Raw genomic sequence first — 26,277 nt, forward strand, 5'->3', positions numbered from 1 at the left:
AGGGAGGGAGATGCAAGAGGGAAGAGATATGGGAACATATGTATATGTATAACTGATTCACTTTGTTGTAAAGGAGAAACTAACACACTATTGTAAAACAGTTATACTCCAATAAAGATGTTAAAAAAATGTTAAAACAAAAAACAAAATAAACACGAAAGGTTAGGGGGGGGAGTAAAAGCTTGGGGTTTTTGTATGCAATCAAAGTTAAATTGTTATTGAGATATCAGCCAAGATGATAGACAGCCAAGAGTAGAAAGAGCCTGAGCTTACATCCTCTCTGGGGCACACCAGAATTACAACTATTACAGGACAACTATTGATGAAAAGGACCAGAATCTACCAGAAAAGATGTTCTGCAACTAAAGATATAAAGAACCACAATGAGACAGGTAAGAAGGATGGAGTCATTGTATAGTCAAGACCCATACCCGCAGCTGGGCGACCCATACACAGGAGAATAATTATAATTGCAGACGTTCTCCCAAAAGAGTCAGGGTCTGAGCTCCACATTGGGCTTCTCAGCCCAGGGTCCTGCCCTGGGAAGACAAGCCCCCAGAAAGTTTTGGCTTTAAAGACCAGTGGGCTTACTTTGGGGAGTCCCAGAGTCCCAGGGGGATGGGGGAGAAAGAGACTCCAATCTTAAAGGGTGCACACAAAATTGCACATGCCCAGGGACCCAGGGCAGAAGCAGTAATTTGAAAGGCGTCTGGGTCAGACCTACTGGGGGAATCTACTGGAGAAGTAGGATGCAACTGCAGCTCACCCTGGGGACATAGTACTGGCAACCATTTTTGGAAGTTCTTTCTATCACATGGACACTGATGCTGGCAAATGTCATGAAATGTAAACAACCTACCAGGTACACAGTAATAAAAACAGCAAGTTAGGAAAAATGAGGCAACAGAGGAACATGTCCCAAATGAAGGAACAAGATAAAACCCCAGAAGAAGAACTAAGTGAAGTAGAGATAGGCAACCTATCTGAGAAACAGTTTGGGGAAATGATTGTAAAGAGGATCAAAGAACTCAGGAGAAAAATTAATGCACAGAGTGTGAAGTTAGACGTTTTTAACAAAGAGTTGGAAAATATAAAGAACAACCAAACAGAGATTAATAACACAATAACTGAAATGAAAAATAAATTAGAAGGAATCAACCATAGACTGAATGATACAGAGGAATGGATCAGTGAGCTGGAAGACAGGATAGTGGAAATCACTGAAGATGAACAGAAAAAAGAAAAAAGAATGAAAAGAAATGAGGACAGTTTAAGAGACATCTGGTACAACATTAGAAATCGTGCAGAAAACTTGAATAGACATTTTTCTGAAGAAGACACAGAGAGGGCCAACAGGCACCTGAAAAGATGATCAACATCACTAATCATCAGAGAAATGCAAATCAAAACCAAAATACATGTCACATTTCACCTGCCAGACTGGATATCATCAAAAAGAGCACAAATAAAAGATGTTGGAGAGGATGTAGAGAAAAGAGAACCCTAGTACACTGTTGGTGGGAATGTAAATTTATGCAGCTACTATGGAAAACAGTATGGAGGCTCCTCAAGAAACTAAAACTAGAACTACTATATGATACAGCTATTCCACTCTTGGGTATATATCTGAAGAAAATGAAAACACTAATTAACAAAGATACATGTATCCCAGTGTCCATAGCAACATTATTTACAATAGCCAAGATATGGAAGCAACTTATGTATCCATCACCAGATGAATGGATAAAGAACAAGTGGTATATATATATACAATGGAATACTACTCAGCCATAGAAAAGAATGAAAATTTGCCATTTGCAACAACATGGATGGACTTGGAGGGTATTATGCTTAGGGAAATAAGTCAGACAGAGAAAGACAAATACTGTATGATATTGCTTACATGTGGAATCTAAAAAATAAAAGTGAATAAAATATAATAGAAATGACTCAAAATTATAGAAAACAAACTAGTGGTTACCAATGGGGACAGGGAAAGTGGAAGGGACAAGATGGTGTAGGGGATTAAGAGATACAAACTACTATCTACAAAACAAATAAGCTACAAGGATAATATTGTACAGCACAGGGATATAGCCAATATATTATAATAACTACAAATGGAGTTTAACTTTTAAAAATTGTGAATCACTATGTGGTACACCTGTGACATACATATTTTAAGTCAACTATATCTCAATAAAAAAAGGAAAAAAGAAAGTACTTTGTGTGTGTGTAAATGTAGATAACAGAAAACAAGAGATACAAACTACTATCTACAAAACAAATAAGCTACAAGGATAATATTGTACAGCACAGGGATATAGCCAATATATTATAATAACTACAAATGGAGTTTAACTTTTAAAAATTGTGAATCACTATGTGGTACACCTGTGACATACATATTTTAAGTCAACTATATCTCAATAAAAAAAAAAGGAAAAAAGAAAGTACTTTGTGTGTGTGTAAATGTAGATAACAGAAAACAAAGTTAAGGCATAATATCATTACTCAGAAAAAAAGTTGTTATCAGATTAAATTAGACTTTTATATCTATAAGATGTTTTGTGTAAGCTGCATGCTAACCACAAAGCAAAAACCTAAAGTTGATACACAAAAGATAAAGAGAAGGGAATCAAAGTATACCATTATGGAAAATCATAACAAAGACGGCATAAGAGAAAGAAAGGAACAAGGGAACTACAAAACAGCCAGATAATCCTTACCTGTCATAATTACTTTAAATGTAGATGGATTAAATCCTCTGATCAAAAGGCATAGAGGGGCTGAATGGATAAAAAAAAATCAACACCCAACTGTTTTCTGCCTAAAAGAGACTCACCATGGCTTTAAGAACACACATAGACTGAAAGTAAAGAGATAGAATAAGATATTCCATGCAAATGGAAACCAAAAGAAAGTAGGAGTAGCTATACTTATATCATACAAAATAGACTTTAACTTAAAACTGTAACAAGAGACAAAGAAGGTCAGTATATAACGATGAAGGTGTCAGTTTATCAACAGGTTATAACAATTATAAATATGTTCACCCAACATCAGAGCATCTGACTGTATTAAGCAAATACTAACAGATTTGAAGGGAGAAATAGATAACAAGATAATAATAGTGGGACAATTCAATATCCCACTTTCAACAATGGATAGATCATCCAGACAGAAAATCAGTAGGGAAATGTTAGACTTGAACTATACTTTTGACCAAATGGACCTAACATATCTAGACATATATAGAACATTCCATCTTGCAGTGTTTCTGCTGAAAGATCAGCTGTTAACCTTATGGGGATTCCCTTGTGTGTTATTTGTTGTTTTTTCCTTGTTGCTTTAATATTTTTTCTTTGTATTTAATTTTTGATAGTTTGATTAATATCTGCTCTGTGGTAGTTATTTCCACTATTTTATCTTCCACGTCACTTATCCACTCTTCTGCCTCAGTTATTCTGCTATTGATTCTATCTAGAGAATTTTTAATTTCATTTATTGTGTTGCTCATCATTGTTTGCTATTTAGTTCTTCTAGGTCCTTGCTAAACGTTTCTTGTATTTTCTCCATTCTATTTCCAAGATTTTGGATCAACTGTACTCTCATTGCTCTGAACTGTTTTGCAGGTAGACTGCCTATTTCCTCTTCATTTGTTTGATCTGGTGGGTTTTTACCTTGCTCCTTCATCTGCTGTGTGTTTCTCTGTCTTCTCATTTTGTTTAACCTACTGTGTTTGGGGTCTCCTTTTCACAGGCTGCAGGTTCATAGTTCTCATTTTTTGTGTGTCTGCCCCCCATGGGTAAGGTTTGTTCATTGGCTGTTGGAACACAAGACTGGTGCAAGTGTTCTGGTGGGTGGGTCTGCATCTTGTCTTTCTGGTGGGCAGGACCACGTCTGGTAGTCTGTTTTGGGGTGTCTGTGAACTTAGTATGATTTTAGGAAGCCTCTGCTAATGGGTGGTGCTGTGTTCCTATCTTGCTAGTTGTTTAGCATGGGGTGTCCCGCTCTGGAGCTTGCTGGCTGGGTGGAACTTGGGTGGAGCTGGGTCTTAGCAATGAGATAGAGATCTCTGGGAGAGCTCTCACCAATTGATATTACATGGGGCTGGGAGGTCCCTGGTGGTCCAATGTCCTGATCTCGGCTCTCCCACCTCAGAGGCTCAGGCCTGACACCCAGCCGGAGCACCAAAACCCTGTCAGCCACACAGCTCAGAAGAAAACAGAGGAAAAAAGAAGGAAAAAGAAATTTTTAAAAATTATTAAAAGAAAAAAATAAAAAATAAATTATTAAAATAAAAAATAAAAAAGTAATAATAATTTAAAAAAGAAGAGAGCAGCAAAACCAGTAAACAAATCCACCAATGATAATAAGTGCTAAAAACTATACTAAGATAAACATAAAAATCAGAAACAAGTCATTTGCAGACAGCAAACCCCAAGTCTACAGTTGCTCCCAAAGTCCACCGCCTCAATTTTGGGATGATTTATTGTCTATTCAGGTATTCCACAGATGCAGGGTACACCAAGTTGATTGTGGGGATTTAATCCCCTGCTCCTAAGGCTACATGGAGAAATTTCCCTTTCTCTTCTTTCTTTGCACAGCTCCTGGGGTTCAACTTTGGTTTTGGCCCCACGTCTGCATGTAGGGCACCCTCAGACATCTCTTCCCCACCTAGAGAGGATGGGGTTAAAGCAGCGGCTGATTAGGGGCTCTGGCTAACTCAGGTTTGGGGGGAGAGAGGGGTACATAGTTAACATTGGAATGTGGGGGGATCCTGCGGTGGCAGAGGCTGACATGACGTTGCAACAGCCTGTGGGGAGCAGTGTGTTCTCCCAGGGAAGTTGTCCCTGGATCATGGGTCCCTGGCAGTGGCTGGCTGCACAGGCTCTGGGTGGGCGGGGGGTGGTGGTGTGGACAGTGACCTGTGCTTGCACACAGGATTCTTGGTGGCTACAGCAGCAGCATTAACGTTTCATGCCCGTCTCTGGTTCTGAGCTGATAGCCGCAGCTCGCGTCCATCTCTAGAGGTCGTTTAGGTGGCGCTCTGCGTTCTGTGGGCACATGAGGAAGGAATCCCCTCTCCTCGTGCACCCCGAAACAATGGTCTCTTGCCTCTTCAGCAATTCCAGACTTTTTCCCGGACTCCCTCCCGGCTAGCTGTGGCGCACTAACCCCCTTCAGGCTGTGTTCACACAGCCAACCCCAGTCCTCTCCCTGGGATCCAACCTCTGAAGCCCGAGCCTCAACTCCCAGCCCCCGCCCGCCCTGTCGGGTGAGCAGACAAGCCTCTTCAGCTGGTGAGTGCTGGTTGGCATCGATCCTCTGTGCGGGAATGTCTCCGCTTTGTCCTCCGCACCCCTGTTGCTGTGCTCTCCTCCGTGGCTCTGAAGCTTCCCTCCCCCGCCCACCCCCTCCTACCCCCATCTATGCCAGTGAAGGGGCTTCTTAGTGTGTGGAAACATTTCCTCCTTCACAGCTCCCTACCAGAGGTGCAGGTTCTGTCCCTACTCTTTTGTCTCTGTTTTATCTTTTTTTCTTTTGCCATACCCAGGTACGTGGGGAGTTTCTTGCCTTTTGGGAAGTCTGAGGTCTTCTGCCAGCATTCAGTAGGTGTTCTGTAGGAGTTGTTCCACATGTACTTGTATTTTTTTTTTTTTTTCGTGGTACGCGGGACTCTCACTGTTGTGGCCTCTCCCGTCGCGGAGCACAGGCTCCAGACGCACAGGCTCAGTGGCCATGGCTCACGGACCCAGCCGCTCCGCAGCATGTGGGGTCCTCCTGGACCGGGGCACGAACCCATGTCCCCTGCATCGGCAGGAAGACTCTCAACTACTGTGCCACGAGGGAAGCCCGTAGATGTATTTTTGATGTATTTGTGGGGAGGAAGGTGATCTCCACATCTTACTCCCCCACCATCTTGAAGGTCTCCCCCTGCCTTCTCTTTTGTCTGTATCTAATCTCCTTCTATCTCTCTTTTATAAATACATCTGTGATTACATTTAGGAACTACATAGATAATCCAGTAAAATGCTCCTCATCTCAAGATCCTTAATCACATCTGTAAAAACTCTTGTTCCATATAAAGTAAGATTCAGAGTTTCCAGGGATTAGGACCTGGAGATCTATCTATATCAATATCAATATCTATATCTATATCTATAAAATGAGTTAAATATTTAAAAATATATATAACCTTATACATATATATATTTAAAAAAATATTTAACTCACTATTTAATGAGGGAACCAGTGAGATGTTATAACCAGTTTAAAAGAGAATTCAAACAATGTGCACACATAGGCAGTCAAGAATGTCAAAATAAATTTACAAGTAGAAGTAAAAGTGGTCAGTATCCATGGTAATCACTGCATCCGCTAGACAAAATTCACTTATATTTCTATTGTCAAAAATCATTTGCATTATTATGAGTATTCTACAACTTAGAGTTGTAACATAGCTTAAAGACATTAAAAAGCGCAAGTAGGGGCTTCCCTGGTGGCGCAGTGGTTGAGAATCTGCCTGCTAATGCAGGGGATACGGGTTCGAGCCCTGGTCTGGGAGGATCCCACATGCCACGGAGCAACTAGGCCCGTGAGCCACAACCACTGAGCCTGCGCGTCTGGAGCGCTCCACAACAAGAGAGGCCGCGACAGTGAGAGGCCCGCGCACCGCAATGAAGAGTGACCCCTGCTTGCCACAACTAGAGAAAGCCCTCGCACAGAAACGAAGACCCAACACAGCAAAAATAAATAATTAAATTAATAAACTCCTACCCCCAACATCTTCTTTAAAAAAAAAAAAAAAAGCACAAGTAACTAAGAAAGGTGTACTAGACAGGACATCTGATAAGTTCCCCACCCCAATTTCAAAGTCTTTAAACAAGTTTTCATGACATTCTCTCCCTTCTTTTTTATTTTAAATAATGCCTTGTTTATTTTTATTTTTACAGGAACAAAATAGTCATTATTATTATTACTGGATTTTAGAAACTTTAGTGTCTTTATGTTCTTTTATTCCCTTTTTAATGACAGTTAATGTATTGATTTTAGGGTTCCACAAAATTTGGGAAACATTTTGATAACTTCTCTTACTAGATATGAACTTAATTGACCTGGACGTATTTTTGAGGGCCATGATTTAGCGTATCACACTTTATAAAGGCTAAACACAGAGACTTGAAAGTAAAATATGTTCTTTTAATTGGTATCACTGTGAAGAGTTTAGACCAGTGAGTAGCAAGTAATTCATAGTATTTATTAATATCAATTTCAGATTTACAATATTTTCTTTATTTTTGCTGATGCAACGGTATTCATTCATTCAACAAATATTAAGTATCTGCTATACACTAGGCACCTATGAATTTATCTTCCTGGCAATGACTTTTTGTTTTTTTGTTTACTTGTTTGTTTATTTATTTTATTGATATATAATTGACATATATTATATTAGTTTCTGGTCTACAACATTATAATATTTTTTACACATGGAAGTAGGCAGTAATTAAGTGACTAAGGCATATTATGCCTTTTAAACTTTGTGTGTGTGTGTGTGTGTGTGTGTGTGTGTGTGTGTGTGCGCGCGTGCGCATTTAAATTTTTTGACCAAGAAGAAACATGTTGGGCCCTATGGAACTAAGGCTTCAGTTACAAGAGAATAATTTGAATTGTAAAGAGTTTGAATATGTAGCTAGGGGGGTGGATTTGATATGTGTAGCTGAGGGTTGGGCAGGAGGTAGAGGCTTTGTGTTTGTGTGTATATATTTTAAAGCAAAGGTTACCTTTAAGAATGTATTCATTCATTAAATATTTTACATTTTAAACTTTCTTATTTACAAAGATTTCTTTAAGGTCTTTTTTTCCTGTTGAAGTACCTTCATCATGGTCTTCAGGTGGTGAAACATTAAACAGTAATTGTAAATAACAAGTGATTTTGACAAAACAGACAGAATGTTGATTAAGGTGAACATGAATCCAGTAACACAGGAGTCCACTGAACATAAAGATAAGCCCATAGACATGCTCTATTTTAGGAGCCTGAATCAATGGCGTCAAAATCAGAAACAAAGATATAACTATGCTTCCAAATATAAATGGCAAAGGCACCTGAAAGTAAAAAAAAAGATTAAGATTAGTGATGACGTTGTCCTCAGGTTTCTATAAACAACATAAGAACATTCTCTTTCTTATGGAACAAATGTTTCCAAACATCAGGGAGAAAACTACAAATATATTTTCAAATATATTTAGGGGGACAGGGTCAGTATTACATTACAGAAAGTAAATCAATGGCAGACTGAATGACTGTAAAAAAGTGGAACTGTATTTTATTCATTCTATAGTTTTCATTAATGCCTACTCAATTCATCAGATATTGTCATTTATTTACTAAAATTAGTGCTTCATTTTCAGGCATAGAAAAAATACATTTAAACATCATAAAAAATTAACTATGTCATTCTAGTATTAATCATTGAAGCATTCTTAGTTTTGGGAATTTGAAAATCCAGTAATGTCATAACTGAACTATTTGTTTATAATGCTTCTTTAAGGGAGTATGTGCCAGTCTTTCTTAGGGCAGCACCATCAAGTAATAGAAACAGCAGAAATACTGGAATCAGAAAATTCTGGTTAGAAATGCAATCTCTATTATTTTAATTGCTCATTCTTTCAAGAAATATTCACTGAATTACTTAGTGGCATGTGCTATGCTAAAGATACAGAGGTATTTAGGACAGATAAAGAAGGTTCTTCTCCAGGGAGCTTGTGACACTGACTAGCAGTATAACTTTAGTCTACCTAATTAATCTGATCTTCAGACCCACTGGCAGAGAACAACCAGAAGGTGGTTCCCCAAGTGCCTGTTCCACAGGGACCCCAAACACGGCACAGTGAGACCCTCAGGGCCCCACACCCCTACCACAACTGAAGGAAGGACACGGTGGGTCGGCAGGTACTAATGGATAATTATGTTCAGAGGTTTTTAATAAAATATTCCTGAAATATGTGTGTGTTGTGTGTTATTACAGTTTAAATATAAAGTCTGAGTGTCGAAAAATAAGGGTCCTCTTAGACTCATTTGCAAAATGATTTTTTTATGTAATGCTCGTCTCCTAAAATCTTTGTCAGAATTGCATACAGTCTACTTCAGTAAAATGTGCTCAACAAATGGCATTTCTTAATTTACTTTATAACAGTGATTTGTATACATTTCTTACTCTTCTATGAGGCTAAGAAGATTCTTGATGGAAAGATTCATCTTTATTTCTCTGAACTGCCTAGCAGAGTGCCTGAAACAGCAGATAGTCACTGCATATTTGTTGAATAAACGGATGACTCAAATTCAAGATATTATTGTTTACTTTTTTCAACTTGGGACATGGCCAAGAGAGATCCATTTTTTGGGGGGGAAGAAAGTCAAAAATGTCTAAGCTAGTGTTTCTTAAAATATGGTCAATCGACCTCTCTGCATAAGAATCCCCAAGATAATTGATAAATATACAGATTTCTTAGGCCCAACTAAGACCTACTAAATTAGAACCTCCAGGGGTGAGACTGGGAATTCAGATTTTTAACAAGCACACTCAAGTGGTTTTATGGTCACTGGCATGAAATATGGGACTATCATTTTATTTTCCATACAATCTCTACAACCAGGAAGTATATTAATTATATGGGCCACTGGATTATATTTATAATATGATTAAAGAATAAAACAAATACTGTTTAGAAACTTTTAGGATTTACATTATAGCAAGGTATGGCTTATTTTATACCAAGGCAAAATAAATGAAAATTAAAAAAAGAAATGAGGGAAATAAAGAAACATGGATAAACAATAAATTTGGCTCACAAAATGCATGCCACAAAGCCCCATATAGATTCTGAAAGCAGGCCACCAAAAGGCATAAGCAAATCAGTTGTTTAGAAGAGGCCCAAGCATTCCTGATGCTAAGATCAGAGAAAATTTCCTCAGTGGATCGTTTATAGAATAAAAAATTTCATCACTATCTTTTCACTAAATATAACAAAAATTTGGTCTCTGAAATCAGAATGTGTGGTTTAAATCCCAGCCCTGATCCTTTTATCTAGGGTAATTTACTTAATCTCTGAGATCTAGGATTCTCCTGAGTTAAATGGGGGTAAAGCTAAGAAAATCTATGCCAGCTGTTTGACCTGAATCTGCTCACCCCTCCTTCTAATTCATTTTCTACACTACTGTCAGAATAGTCTTTTCAAATGAGAGTCTGATTTTATTTCTTTTGCATATGGTTGCTTAGGCAGTTCACACTCATACAAGCATACCCATCTGAGGGGTCAAAAGGGGGCTGATATCTAGCTCCCCAGGCTCTGTGCCTGGGCACGGGGCTGTGGCTGCCTAGAGGGAGGGGTGCTTTGTATATTTTGCACGAAGACACTCTAGGAACCTACAGTAGCCCTGCTGACATTACCGAGAGGATAGTGATTCTATCTTGCTGGTTAAGTTCAGGTTCAAAATTTTTGAAATCACCTAAACTGAGGCTTAGATTAACATATTATTGTATAAAATAAAGACCCTATCAAGGCCATACACAAGAAGAGTATACCACATCACCCTCATTTGTTCATGGACTAAGGAGATGCTTTTGAGCTGGGCAAAAAGCCCTCCCCTCAGAAGTGTTATTGCCTAGCTCCTGAAAGATGACAAAAAGGATAACATCTGTCTTCCTTGAGGAGAATCAGTTTTGGCATTTTACTCTAGAAAAATCAGACCAAATGCAGCCCATACAGTCAATTACACATCAGTAAGCTGGGAAATGGAGGTCTGGTTCAGATGTTTCATAAATTTGACTCATGACTGGTTAGAAGCATCCCATATAGAATAAGAAATTATATTCCTAGAAAGAGAATAGAAGTTTAATATTAACATTTTAATTTTGATTTACCTTGTAAGGTCTAGGTAGATTAGGTTCCTGGTACCTTAGTTTAAGTAAACCTATCATATGTAACCCTCTTAAAAACCATATTGCTAATCCTGAATATTTTATTAAATTGATCAAATCTGAGCTTATAATAACAACTGAAGTTAAGATGATTATCTGGCTGACAGCCATGGTTGGACACAAGTGGTTATTGAGCATCGAGAAGATCAAAGGCAGTTGTCCTTCTTGGCTTGCTGTGTAGATCATCCTTGATGCCGAAAGCACTGTACAACACATGCTGCTAAATATTGAAGTTGAAATTCCAAAAGAAATCACCCATTTCATAGAAGGGATTATTTTGTCCGTCCAGGTAACAGCAACAGCATCTATGAAAATTTTAGAAAAATTTCAAAAAAGTCAGTGCCTTTGCTTGATTGAAACTATGGAAATAATTCTTCACTTTCTCTGCAACCATACCCTTTGTAATATGATTTTGCAGCTCCTTCCAAGAAAGGGAGTCTCTTTACTTATTCTTGAATACGGTCTGGCCTTGTGGTCTGTATTGGTCAGTAGAATGCATTGGAAGGGGTGATTTGCCACTGAATTTCAAACTTTCTAAGACTAGCTTGTGCATGGGATTTTAGGAGGCACTTTTCAGGGCTCAAAGTGTATTAAACTTAGAATAAATCTTATAAGTGGGACATTAAGCATGAGAAAGGCATCTAAATTAGGTGGGGAGTGGTGAGATGGCATTGTGAGGGAGGCAGAGAGATAGTATTTATTCTGGAAACACAGTAAATTGTTTAGAAAGTCTGATGTGTGGTGAGGGTGTGTGTGTGTGCAAGAGAAGGCAGGAGAGGAGGATAGAAAGTTAGGCTTGAGTCAGATCTTGGAGAACCTGCCATGGTCAGGTTAGGAGTTGATAGTTGGTCTGAAGGAAGGTGATGATGGAGTGATGGGGTGGTGGTTGCAGCAGCTGTGAGAGTGAGACTGGGAGGAGATGCAAGAAAACAAGATGGTGGAATATTTAAGCAGGGAGATGACAGGATTAGATTTGTGTTTTATAGAGTCATCTCTAGAGACTGAGTGGAGGCTGGATTGGAAGGAGGAAATTAGAGGTGAGCGTATACATTAGGAGGTTATTGCTGTAAATGAAGTAAGAAAAATAAGGGTCTGGGCACTGAGTGGGGGAAAGAAGAGGAGGGAACACCCAAAGAGAGAGATGTTAAGTGAGGTGGGTCTTTACAGAACTTGCTGCCTGGTTTGGAAGTAGGGTGAAAGGCAAATTGTAGTTCTCCCCCTCATTTTCATTGTTAAAAAAATCTCCTTTAGTGTGTTACTGTATTCCTGTGAGACCAAATTGTGGGAAGCAACGGGTTTCTTTTTACTTTTAGAAATTTATATTCCTCTTTTTCTTTTAGAATCAACATAACATTTTTATACTAGTCTCAGAGAAGATGCATAAATACACCTTTTGACTTTTGGAACCATGTGAAATACCGTTTTTTTTAAAATGAACTTCAAAGATTCTTATTTTTGTAAAGGCTTTGAATGCAGATGATAGAGCAGAACACCAGTTCAGTGGTGTGGCTCACTAGACTGATCCTCTTTGTGACTTCTGGCCTTGAGAACATATCCAATACAGGGGAATTCTAGTTACTGGAGTGACACCGTCAGCCCCTCCAAAACCACACACCCTATACGTGTTCATAGACCCCTGTGCCTTCTCTATATACAATATTTTTGGAGTCTATGTTTTTGTTGTTGTATTATTTGACATCTATCCAGAATATTTGAAGAGTTAGTTCTCAGTAAATGAATTTTGTAGATAACCAAACTTCTCTTCTTTCAGGAGTAACTATTTTTTAAAAATTAAAATTTTGTAGAATTTTTCTAATATATTTCAAATACTGCTCTGCCTTTTTAAAGTAAAGTGAACATAATTTAACATTTTTTTAAAAAGACCCAGTGGTGTCATAAAAATTCATCACTTGATTCTATGGAAATATAATTATTTGGTATTAAAATGTTTTTTTTCTGATCATAAGTACAACATGCTAATTGTGGAAAATATGAACGGTATAAAAAAGGAAATAAAAGATATCTTGCAATATTATCATTCAGATGGCAACATTTACTATTAACTTTTTGTTGTATCTCCATTTAGTCATGTGTATGTTATATGATTATATGTATTAATAAAATTCATCATCTGATATATATTAATAAATATTCATACTATTGCTTGCTTTGCTAATAGGCCCTATTAGTGGTGGTTATGCTTTGATTTGGTTTGCTTGTGTTGAGGCATTTTAGTATGGTGATTGAGAACACAGGTCTTGGAGTCAAACAACCTGGATTTTAGTCTGTCTTTTTCAATGACTAGCTGTGTAACTTTGAGCACCATGCTTGATGGAATCGGGAAGAATATATTTTTGAAGGTCAGATCTCGCAAATTGCTGTCCACATTTACAATCCATTACTAGCAATAACCTGAAAAAGAAGTAATCTTTTATCATTAGAAGAGCATGACTGAGACCTATTTTTGAATCTTATAAATGCTGTTCATTATTTAACTTCCCTCACTACAGTTTCCTCATCTGAAAAATGAAGATAATGAAGATGGAACTGCTTGTTCCAAACAACTATTTTGAGGGCAGGTATCTGGGTGCACCTTAAAGGGTGGAACATCTTCTAACAAAGTGTTTCTTCTTTGCCTTCTTGCCTTGCTTGCTCCTATTTCTCCTCATCTCTTTCCTCTTTATCCTCCATGTCTCTCCTCCTCTTCTTCCTCCTCCTCCTCCTCATTCTTTTTTCAGTACTTGCTTCTTCACATTCTGTACCCTTCGACCTTAGTCTTTAGCATGTGCTCATTTTTTAAATAGATTGTTTAGATGATTATTTTTCCTTTCTTGTGAAAACCAAAGCAGGACCACATCACATTTACACTCTTATGGGTGTATCGAAAAAATAGCAGTATATAGGAGTCCCTGTTTATTCAGAGGAGGTAGTAGTGACTATTTCCTCTTTGTCTAGACACATTCATACCTGCAGAGATGATTTCCCTGGGAGTCAAAACTGCCAGGTAGGATACATTAGCCAGTAAGTAAATCACAGCCACCATGGGAAGGACAGTAATCAGAGATTTGGGAATATTTTCACCAGGATTTTTTATCTCTCCTAAAAAACACAAATAAACTCATCAGAAAAGGTCATATTATTATGAGACTTTTGAAAACTTCTTTGTAATGAAAAGGATGAGAAAGTATTATTCATGTGTCTGTTGTTTCCTCATCTGCTTGACTGATTCTACTCCTTTGCAAATTTTGCCTGAAAGCTTGGATTTCTCCCCATCTTATACTAAAAATCCAATTATTCCAACTATTTCATGATTATGGATTTACAGTGATGGAAAAGACTATTTAATACAAGCTACTATGTATAAAATGATAAGCTACAAGGGTATATTGTACAGTGCATAGTATATAGTCAATATTTTATGTTAACTATAAATAGACTATAACCTTTAAAACCTGTGAATCACTATGTTGTACACCTGAAACTTATATAATGTTGTAAATCAACTATACCTCAATAAAAAAAGAGAAAGAAATGAAACAGGGATGAGAGCAGAGTTGGGGGAGGAAGTTTGCATTAAATAAGTTAGCCGAGAAATGACATTTGAGGGAAGACCTAAAGGAAGTGAGGGAGGGAACTATATGAAGAATTCAGTGGGTAGCCTTCTATGCAAAGGGATCAGTTGGTGCAAAAAGAAAACAGACCTCCCACTCCCCCATGCCATGGCAGCCTTCTGTGAGCGCATCTATGTCTTGCTCTGTCACAGAGGCTTCCAAAGTGTAGTATTGAATACCCACGATAGCATCAAGGACGTACTGTGCTTTGTCTACATTTCAAATACAGAGGAAACTGCAGGGACTCAGAGAGGTTAAGAGACTTGCCCAAGGTCACACAGCAAATACGTGGTGAGGGCAGGATTTTAATCAAGTTTGGTCTGACACCAGACAGTAACCACTGTACCCTCCAGCCTTCATGTAGCTAGATCTCTTGGACCTTGAGGTGATGGATTTCTTGGACATAAGGTGCCTCGAGGTGATGGATTTCTTGGACAGAAGGTGCAGAGTTCTTTTTGACACTTACTCCCACCCTCTTGGATAGACGTCCTCAGTTGGGAAAATCTTTGAGCTCCAATACATAATAAAGTTTTAAAACCAAAAGCAGGGATGAGCTCAAGGCACCTAACAATGTTTGGGTCAGTTTCTATTAATTGTAGGGGCCTTACCTCAGGGGAGGAGACATTGCATCAACAGTGAATTCCTAAAATTGACATATTATCTCAAAATTCCTAAACATCATACTGTTTTTCTTAAAAAGGAAGTTCAGGGTGTGGTTAAGAGCATAGGCCTGGACCTAAATGCTCTGGGGTTCTAACCTGGCTGTGACCCTTACTAGCTGTTGGACTTTGGGAAACAGGTTTTGCAGTTGGCCACAAAGATTGCCAGCCCACAGATTTGTACAAATAAAAAATGTACAATTGTTTAAAAAAAAGACTGTTTGGTATGTAGCATGTCTCTTCATCCCATCTGAGATATGTAATTTCTTCCTTTTTTCAGAAGTAATGGTTCTCTCATCATCTCTTTCCCTCAAGCAAATTGACCTCTGAAGAAGTTCCTTTCTCATCCTTACTCTCCCAAGCAAACTTTTCCTACCTAGGCAAATTTACTGTATTAAAATGACTACTGGGTCATCATAAGTAAGAAAGGTGTGAATGGAATTCAGGATCTTATGGGTTATGAATAAAATAATAAGAGGAAAACAATTTAGAGTCCATCAGGCAGTCAAGAGATTGTTTGAATCTACTCAAGCAGTGAAGGAAATTTGTTGTAAGTCATGTAGAACTGAGACATTCTTTCCATCCAAATTCCGATTGGAAAGAAATCAGGTGATATTGATATAAAATCAATGTCAGCTGAATTGTGAGGTCTTGGGGTCCCCTATTACTATAGCAACGGTGTGACAGAACCAGCCTGTGCATATGTGACTTGAAGCATCAAGTGCTCAGATCACGTCTTATCTTGAATCTGGGAAGTGTAAGTAACTGTGTAAGCTGGGATGGTCCACCCAGCAGCTTCAGTCACCTGAGATAGTTACCCTGATCCCCTGTGTGGGTAAATGACTTTACAACCTGACCGGCAGGTTCTCCTCTCCTCCACCTTCTGTGAATAATGGCTGCAAGTTCCCCATAGCTGAACCCTTCTCCCGAGAATTGCCCTTAGTCCTTGGGTGATTTGGCAGGGAGGGGAGGAAGCTGCCTTGCTTCGAAAAATCTAGAAGTTTACATTCTCCCCTCAGAGGCAGCCCACAGTCATTTATGAACTGATAAAAGGTACAAAAGCCCATCCCTAATGCCTCTAGTTGGGAACATTTCGTATTATTCCTATTCTAGCAGTACTATCTAATAAAAATATACTGTGAGCCATTTATGTAATTTTAAATTTTCTAGTAGCTACATAAAAGAAAAACCAATGAAAAGGAATTATTAATATATATTTACCCCCAGATATCCAAAATGTTATCATTGCAGTATGTAACATTTATAAAAAAGTATTAATGAGCTAGTGGACATTGTTTTGCTCATTCAAGATTTTGATTTCTGGTGTGTATTTTACACCTATGGAGCACCTCACTTTGACTAACTACATTTTAGATGCTCACTAGCGACACGTGGCTGTTGGTTACCAGGTTGGACAGTGTGGCTCTGTAGGATCTGGCCAAGGCTAGACTTCAGCTGAAACCACATGTTTGTTCAGCTCCAACCCCCCCACCCTGTCCTGTTTCCTTCACTCCTCATAGCTGTCTCTTGTAAGTAGGCCCTCAATAAAGTGCTTGCACAAGGATCCCCATCTCAGGCTCTGCTTCTACGAAACCCAATATAAGATGGGAATATTTCAACTTAAATACAACAATGATCAGGTAAATGAGAACCTTTGATACCATTTATTTTCTGCTAAATTACACAGTTTGTGCCAGTGTGTAATTTTTATGAGAATCTGGAATGTTAGATAACCTGAAAGAACAGCCTTGCTACTTAAATTTTAAATGTAAATGAATTTTCAGATGTGCGATTTTAAGTTGCAAACATAGGAGACATTGTTTATAAACAGTATTTAAGTGTACAAGAGAACTTAAAATTCATCATATTTAAGACGATATTTTAGTGTTACAGGACATAAGTGATTAGAAAGGCTTTGCAAGTCAGACATTTAAAGTGCTTAAAAATTAAATACATTTTAACATGCAATTAAAACGGTTTATAAATTGTGAATGAAGTTATATTCTTTAGTGACGTTTAATATGTTCAATTTAGTAATCAACCACTTATTAAAAAACAAGAAAAAGTGAATTTTATGTAAAATTTTGTTTTATATATGTATATCATTATAATTTAAAATTAATGGTTTATGAAAACTTATGATTTTTAATTTATACCATAAGAAAATTGACTAATAATTTTAACTCCAACTTTGGAAATTTATAAAACTCACATTAATGTCTAACATGGATTTTTTTTTTTTCTTTAAGAAGCGAAGAGTAAAAGAAAAGAAAAATTTAACCTGTGCCAGCTTAACGCTTTCTTCCTCATCCTACTCTTTTCCCACCACTGTTCAAAAAACAACATCCTTTATAAAGAGTCCTTTGAGAATATTGTCTCTTGGCTCAGCCTGGCTGTTTTTAATGTGGAAAATTCCTTATCTTCTCTAACAGATCCCAACTTTGGTCAAATCCTTAGGACCTGGGAGTATTACCAAATTTTAAGTGTGTCTAGGAAAACAGTGGCTTGTGTTTCCTGCGGTATTCCTTTCTTCAGTGTCAACTAAGACTAGGGCCTCTGATCTCCAACCTTAGGAGAGGAGCAGCTTATGGTGGGGGCTCTGTCTGCTTAGACTCTCCTGCTTGGTCTCTCATAAAGGGAGGGGAAAGTTTTGTCTAATGAGCCTTTTTTTCTCTCCCATGTGTGCACAGCTTTAGTTTCTGGAGGACTAAGCTGGATTTCTTGAGGGTGAATGAAGTCTGTTATAGTTTTCCATCTTGCAGCAACTTAAGAGGATGGGTGCTTCAGGCTCACCAGTCCTCAAGAAGTCCTTTTTTTCCCCTGAAACTGAGATACAGTACCCCTCCCCACACACACATCTGCAGTTTCACTTTCCATGGTTTCATTTACCTGCGGTTAACCGTGGTCTGAAAATATTAAATAGAACATTCCAGAAGTGAACAATTCATAAAGTTTAAATTGCATGCTGTTCTGAGTACCGTGATGAAATCTCATGCCATCCTGCTTGTCCTGCCCAGGACGAGAATCATCCCTTTTTCTAGGATCCACGCTGTATATGCTACTGTCCTGATCCTTTAATATAGGAAAAAACATAGTATATACAGGAAAAAACATTGTATATATAGGGTTCAGTCCTATCCATGGTTTCAGGCATCCATTGGGCATCTTGGAACATATCCCCTGTGGATAAGGGGGGACTACTGTATATTGCTAAGTGTCAGGAGGGTTTCCAAGTATTCATGTGTATTCTGTCTCTGAAAATTTCCTCTAATAGGAAGCCAATCAGGGTATTGATGCGTCCAGAAGTCACCACTTGTTCTGGGCCACCTTGTGCATAGAGATGGGGAACTACCCTTTTCAAGTCTGCTTTCAGGGCTTTGGCAGAGGAGGGGATGAAAATCCAAGTAGATGGGGCCATTATTAATGCAACTTCCTCTAAGGGTCAGCCAATACTGTGTATCTCTATTTCTCCTCCTAAATTCCCTTCACTAACAATGGGAATTCTAGGCAGATTATTAAATCTGAGGCTCTCTTTAAACTGCTCACAATAATAACGTGCTTCATGTGATGCTGATTTTCTAAACAAAATACCATGGTATCTTGTCTGATTGTTCCTTGCAAAAGTCATACAAGTCATGTTATGGAAGCAGTGGCCTTTTGTCCTTTTGTAATTGAGTGGATAGAACTCGAGTCCCAACAGTTCTCTATGTCACTAGAGACTCCTTTGATATTGTCAGACCTGCTACTGAGATGGATGCACTGATGGCTTTGAGACCTAATATAATTCCTTATTTCAGAGGTAAATATAAAGGATGTATAGTGGTGCTTGGAATGCAGTGTTATCCCTTTGGGAGGCCCTGGAATAAGAATCTGGACACAAGCTATCTATTCTGTTTACAATTAGTCAGGAATATGACAGCTCAGGAACTCGGAGAACCAAACTTGAGGGAGATAGTTCTTTCTAACGAGGATCACCCTATTTTGAGACGGAAGAACCCAGATCTCTAAATTTGGTAAGTTAATGAAGTGCTGGTTCTGATAGCCAGCCCCATTCAATTAGCCACAAGTTCTGGCCTTGTTACTGTACTCATCGCATTCGACCTTCTGCTCTAATAGTCTGCAGATCCAGAAAATTTCACTAGACATTCCAAACACAGCCATATTGATCTGAAGTTACACTTCTCTCTCAGTTCCAGTTATGGGATTCTTGTCCTTAATTCAAGGTTTAACTTGTTTGATAACAAATCAAACCAAGGAGTAGGAGGAGAATGAGATGAGTGCTTCAAACAGAATTGGGTCTAAAGCTGCATTGTGCTGTCTTTTTGTAATGATCACTATCAAGAACACCTGGGCTTGCTCTAGTGTGATGCTTTACTTTAGCCAAGGGGTGCACCAACATCTGGGTATTTATTTTTGCAGAACCTACCACTGCCCACTGACTAGGTGACCCCTGGAGGATGCAGTTCCAAAAGCAGTGACCTGTGAAACTCTGCCTCCATATATATCCAATATTTTCACTTATGACTCATGTGCCTTTTAATGGCCAAACTAGCCGCAAGGTGACTGCTGGCATAATTAATTTGTGCTAGGTAAATTAAAGTCTTATTTGAAAAGCGTTGATATTTAAAAATTCGTTAATTTTATTGCAAGAAATTTCAATGTTACATTTGTCAATTAAAAAAGGAAAATGCTAAAGTACTTAAAAATCATATAAAAAAAAAATCATATCAACTGTTAAATTTTTAGTAATCTACATGAGTGAGCAAAGTGTCTCATTGACTGGGGAACATAAAAAAAATTCAATAATTCAAGAATTTAGAATTTGAAGAAATCATCACTAAAAGTTTTGATAAAGTATTAAGGAAATTTCAAACACAAAATCTATAGCAATGTTATATTTAGAGGAACAAACTCCAGTTTCTTATTAAAATTGTTGCAAAGATTTTGTTTGGAAGTTTTATATAACTTCAATATTTAATATATTCCTTAAATTTTAATATTCCTATAATTTTAAAATGAAAAAGAAATATAGTGAATTGTTTTCTATTTATTTCTTTTGTTTACTCTAGAGAGCTATGCAACTATTACCAAATTCATTTGGTACCATGACATCAGAGGGGGCAGCATTGCCCTGCAGAAACAACAGTGCATATAAGCAGGGAAGCATGGATATTACACCAGTCCTTGAAATTGTAAAAAATGGGAAGCATTTTAAATACCACTAATGTGAAAGTGCGGTAAAGCCATTCTAAGGAATATTATGCAGCAGTTAAAAGAATGTGTTAGATGACTAAGAACTAATAAGGAAATTTCTCTAAGACATATTGTGGAATCAAAATTAGGATGTGACATTTTACCAATGTGGTAGGGGATATATAAAATCTGTGATATGGGGCTTCCCTGGTGGCGCAGTGGTTGCGCTTCCGCCTGCCGATGCAGGGGAACCGGGTTCGCGCCCCGGTCTGGGAGGATCCCACATGCCGCGGAGCGGCTGGGCCCGTGAGCCATGGCCGCTGAGCCTGCGCGTCCGGAGCCTGTGCTCCGCAACGGGAGAGGCCACAACAGAGGGAGGCCCGCATACCACAAAAAAAAAAAAAAAAAAAAAAAAAAAAAATCTGTGATAGTTTTATTTTTTTACAAATGGATTATGTTAATATATCTCTTATATAATTGATATTTAACTCAAAATGTCTTGAAAAATTGTTAGAATAAAGTATGGTAAAATCTGAGAGTGGTCTTAATTTTCTCTTGAAAACTTCATAAAATTCCCAAGTTTGTGATAGGGAATGACCTGAAAAACACTAAATTCTGTGTATATTATATAGATAAGTATCTACCAAGTCTTAATGATGATTAAACTACATACATGTAGAGCATGCAGAACAGATTTAATTCAATTCCCCACAAATAAACAAGTCAGATATATCTTTCTCCACAGACTTGTAGACAAAACTTTATGCCTGCGACAAAACTATTTCAGAAAAAGATTTACCTGCTATGCTGTTCAGGATTGACGTGCCAGAATATGCAAACAATCCTTGTAGGAAGGCTTCTGCAATCTGTGAGACTTTAGGAAGTTCAGCGTCGAAAGCGTTCTCAAACCTGGCCACGTTCTCTTTTTTCCCAATCCCTAACAGCACAATCCCAGTGAGGGAAATGAAGCAGAGGACAGTCATCTTTGCCACAGTACTGATAGTTTGAAACAAAGCCACTGTTTGCACCCCTCGAGTATTTAGAAGTCCCAAAGACCACAGAATAGCCAAAGCTAGACTCTTCTTTGGTAGCTCTGGAGCTGGGCACCCGGCATAGAAAGGCTGAATTGTATAGGTAGATAATAACAAGGTTTCAGTAGCTAGTCTTAAGGGATGAGTAAAAAGTTTGATCCAAAGACTGAGGAAAGCAACAGAGGATCCAAGAGATCTTTTGAGGAAATAATACTGTGCTCCACTTCTAGGGAATGTTGTCCCCAGCTCTGCGTGACTGAGCGCGGAGATCAAAGTCAGCACAGCACAAGCAGCCCAAATACTCAGGGAGACAGCTACATTCAGTGAGGAATATTTTAATACCCCTTTAGGAGACACAAAGATTCCTGCCCCTATTGTGGCACTAAATATTAAAATGCTTCCACGGAAGAAACCTATTGCCCTCAGGAGTTGCATGCTTTTGCCTGTTTCCTGTTTTTTTTTTAATCCTGAAAAATAATTTTAAAATTTCTTGTGGATAGCTATCTCTTATACATTCCCCCCATGATTCTTCTGCAAAGTGCTTTCTTGATTTAACCATTGTCCTTACATAAGCATTTTATTACTGCCGTTAACTTGGTTTTGAAAATGATTAACTTGTGAATTGTTCTAAGATTTTGTGAACTCTTTTAAGGCCAGAGTTAAAATGTTTCTCATGTTAATTATTTAAAAAATCAAATATGCCCGGTGATGGCTGCACAACATTGTGAATATGACTAATGCCACTGAATTGTACGCTTAAAATTGGTCAAAGTGGGGGCTTCCCTGGTGACGCAGCGGTTGCGCGTCCGCCTGCCCATGCAGGGGAACCGGGTTCGCGCCCCGGTCTGGGAGGATCCCACATGCCGCGGAGCAGCTGGGCCCGTGAGCCATGGCCGCTGAGCCTGCGCGTCCGGAGCCCCCGCGCGGCCGGAGCCTGCGCGCCCGGAGCCTGCGCGTCCGGAGCCTGTGCTCCGCAACGGGAGAGGCCACAGCAGAGGGAGGCCCGCATACCACAAAAAAAAAAAAAAAAGTGGTCAAAGTAACAAATTTTGTGTTATATGTTTTTTGCCACAAGTTTTAAAAAGTTGTAATATACAAAAACCGTCTCTAAATGGGGGAGTCGTATGGTATGTGAATTATATCTCAACCACAGGTACTCTTGAGAAAAATTTTACCCTGAATTGAACTTACTGCTATTGGAGATAGATGAGGTTGCTGGGGTTTCTATTCATTGATTCCTGATCCAAGGATGTTCCTAAGCATGCAGTAGATGGCTGTCTGGATTATTTATTGTATTACTTGTAGTTCTGGAATTAGAGCTGCACACAAGAAAAAGAGCTTGGGAAAAAAGAAAAAAGAAAAAAAAAAAAAGGAAAGGAGCTGGGGATGGATCTTAGAAGAGGATCTTTCAGCCTCAGTCAAGCTTCAGATGGTTGTAGTCCTCCTGGCCCATATATTGACTGAAATCATGATATACTCTGATTCAGACTCACCCAGCTAATGCTCTTTCAAATTTCTAGCCGAGAGAAAACATGAGATAATAAATGTTTGCTTTAAATCACTAAATTTTAAATCACTAAATTTTGAGGGTAGTTTATTATACAATAATAAATAAGTAATATACCTAGCATTGCTATACTAGCAACCTCAATAAAGCCTCAATAAAGCCAGTGCAAAGGGGATGGGATCTAGTAGTGGGTAAGGCAAGGCATAAATTAGAGGTCCCGTAGGTGTCCAGGAAGTATCTCTGGACTCAACAGGAGGATTTAGTTTAGTGCTTCCTAGCTGGTGAATTGAAGATACTAGTGAATACACTCCTCTTCTTATTTCTAATGTCTCAGGAACTGGGCAGGGCAGAGTGCTGTCATTCTCAGCAGTTAGTGACTCCCTGTCAAGCCTCGTTTAACTTAGGATGACTAGGCTTGGAACCTGACCAGGGAAATTGTGGGCCATGCTGTATTATGCCCAAGTAAATTAGTTTTGTCCAACTCTGGTGTTTGTGTCCACTTGAAGTTACAGAATCAATATAGTATTAATCTCCGTGCATTTTTCCTTATTCTTTGGATTCTCCAAAAAGAAATTAAAGCATATATTAATATTTCATTCTTCTCTATGCTAAGAAGTTTCCAGGAATTATTTCATTTAATCCGTACTCGAATTGATTTATGGTTATCCTTATTTTTTCTTTTTATTTTTTTTTGGCTGCACCCTGTGGCTTGTGGGACCTTAGTTCCCCAACCAGGGATTGAACCTGTGTCCCCTGCAGTGGAAGCACGGAGTCCTAACCACTGGACCACCAGGGAGTTCCCTATCCTCATTTTAGAGATGAGTAAATAGGCTCCGAGAACTTTCCATAGTAGCTAAATACCTTTTCCCTGTAAGTGGCAAGAAGAAAAGTTAATATACATCATTTTACCTGATTTTCTTTCAGATCTTAAAATTATTTGTGTACAAATGAATTTTTGCAAAATGATTTCCGTTCTGTCCAAACCATTAGGCTACTTTATTTTCTCCCTACATGTTAGAAATATGGGTCAAATGGTCATAGACATCTCAACTAAAGTCAGATGGATAATTTTTGAATCATCTCTTCTGTATATAGAACATTTTTTCTCTTGATCTTTATTTAGTACCTCAGAAAAATTAACCTGCTAAGTGTTCATGTTTATAATGTCCTTACTAAGTTTTACATAGATTTTTTTTTAGATGCCTGGTTTCATCTTGAGAGTCTCTGGTTAATAATTAGCATAATAGTTACATAGCATAATAATTTTAGGTGATTGAATGTTAAAAGTGGCAGTAGTACTCATTCCTTTTGTTCATCTGTGCCTTGATTGTTGGTTGGAGGTAGAGATAAAGGGACTGGTTTTAAATTTCTGCTGAACATATTTTGTATTTGCTTCAATATGGATGATTGTGAAGGGAATACTAGAATCCTCAGGGGCTTTGGACTTATTTTTCTGGTCCCTGCTCCTGCTTTTTCTTCTATAAATGTATATGTATTCAGAGTATCGAGGGCCCTTCTCTGGATTAGAATCCTGGTACCATGTCTGGTATAAGGACATCTATTCATAGGATGTTAAGAATCTGGGGACCCTCATGTACCCACAGCACTGTATCTGTAAACTCCTTTGACCCTCCACTGTAGTTTGTGTTATTAGTAGATGACTTGTGCACCTTGAGGTGCGTAAATGTGGACCAATTTTCCTGGTAAAACGGCCAACTGTGATATACAGGGTTTGAGAAGCATTCCCCTTAGAGTCCAGGACAGGACACTTGACAAGTAGGGTTGGCCAGTTACATGGTGGTTTTAGAACTTTAGAACTGAAGATCTGGAACAGCAAGTCTTCCATGCAAGGGAAACCTGGGAATTATGAGGCTGCCTGTAGTATGTGGAGCATCCAGAGCAGTTCATTACTGCTGGGCTCCTGCACTCGAAAATGGTTTGTTTTAAAATCAAAACCACAATGAGGTGATAACCTCACACCTATCAGAATGGCTATCATCAAAAAGACAAGAAATAACAAATGTTAGAGAGGATGGAATCCTTAGTGACTATTATCCCTAGAAATAGATATCCAGAAATTCTAGAAAGGCCACAGTAAGTGAATTCCTCTTTTGTGCTGTGGGACTACAAATGTTACCTATGAATGGGAGATTCAGGTCATGATTACTGTTTTGGCATTGTTTTCCTACCTACCCTTTGGCTGGGGGCTTTCACTTGCCCTGATTGAAGATGACTGTGGATACTACTCCATGGAATGGATGGGCTGGCTCTTTGTGGGTGGGATGAAAGATTTTGATCAGAGAAGGACATTTCACAAAACTGGGAAGTGCCTCCTTAAAGGCAGTTTAAAGGAAAATTTAAAGGGAAAATCCTTTTTTTGAACATTTAATTTCATATCAACCCTAAACATCTTTTTCTTTTTAACAAGCAATGAGATATGGGGGTGAGGAGCAATTAACTAGCTGTATTTGGGACTAATTTTTTTTTTAAATAAATTTATTTATTTATTTATATTTTATTTTTGGCTTCATTGGGTCTTTGTTGCTGCGCGCAGGCTTTCTCTGGTTGCGGTGAGCGGGGGCTGCTCTTCGTTGTGGTGGCTTCTCTTGTTGCAGAGCACGGGCTCCAGGCGCGTGGGTTTCAGTAGTTGTGGCACGCGGGCTCTAGAGCGCAGGCTCAGTAGTTGTGCAGCAGGGGCTTAGTTGCTCCGCGGCATGTGGGATCTTCCCAGACCAGGGCTCGGACCCGTGTCACCTGCATTGGCAGGCGGATTCTTAACCACTGCGCCACCAGGGAAGTCCTGGGACTAATTTGTATTTGTTCATGTCTGCTGGATTGACACCTTAACTGCCAAGGTCAGAGTCTTTCTACACAGTTGAATGATCTCTACCCTTTTCCAACCTCTCTGTAGAAATGTGAGGTGGCAGGCGATCAGGTCTCTCTCCTAGAGTGGCACCCTTGGTGCACCAGACCACTTGTCCTCTGCATAGCCAAACATACCTTCCTGGGCTGTCCAGGATCTGCAAGACCACCTGTAGTCTACCAGCCTTGTGCCTGTAAGCTATTTAGAGTGTGCAAAAAGTGTCATATGTGGTGTTTTCCTATGAATTGTGTTTTACAGACCAGACTCCTCAGTTATCATTATAAAGCATCAACTTTTTAACTCAGAGACCTGTATCCTAGAGTATTTGAAACAACTTTCAAACAGAATATAGACTACATACCCTTCAGACACCTGCTATTTGTGAATTTCTTTGCCAGACACATTTTATCGAAAACCTGAGA

General features: G+C 38.7%; 1 protein-coding gene across 1 annotated transcript in view; it reads right to left on the reverse strand.

Annotated features, from left to right (window-relative positions):
• The window catches only part of LOC102981448 (solute carrier family 7 member 13-like), a 37,543-nt gene extending 15,505 nt beyond the window's left edge, over positions 1–22,038 (reverse strand). The window contains exons 1-4 of the mRNA XM_055091107.1: positions 21,254–22,038; positions 13,959–14,090; positions 10,935–11,296; positions 7,884–8,115 (exon numbers count right to left, since the gene is read on the reverse strand). Coding sequence (XP_054947082.1) covers positions 7,884–8,115; positions 10,935–11,296; positions 13,959–14,090; positions 21,254–21,920 — 1,393 coding nt within the window. The 5' untranslated portion in view covers positions 21,921–22,038. The remainder of the gene's footprint in view (positions 1–7,883; positions 8,116–10,934; positions 11,297–13,958; positions 14,091–21,253) is intronic.
• Between the last annotated feature and the right edge of the window lie 4,239 nt (positions 22,039–26,277).

This window comes from Physeter macrocephalus, chromosome 15 (genome assembly GCF_002837175.3).
Source record: "Physeter macrocephalus isolate SW-GA chromosome 15, ASM283717v5, whole genome shotgun sequence".
NCBI lineage: Eukaryota > Metazoa > Chordata > Mammalia > Artiodactyla > Physeteridae > Physeter > Physeter macrocephalus.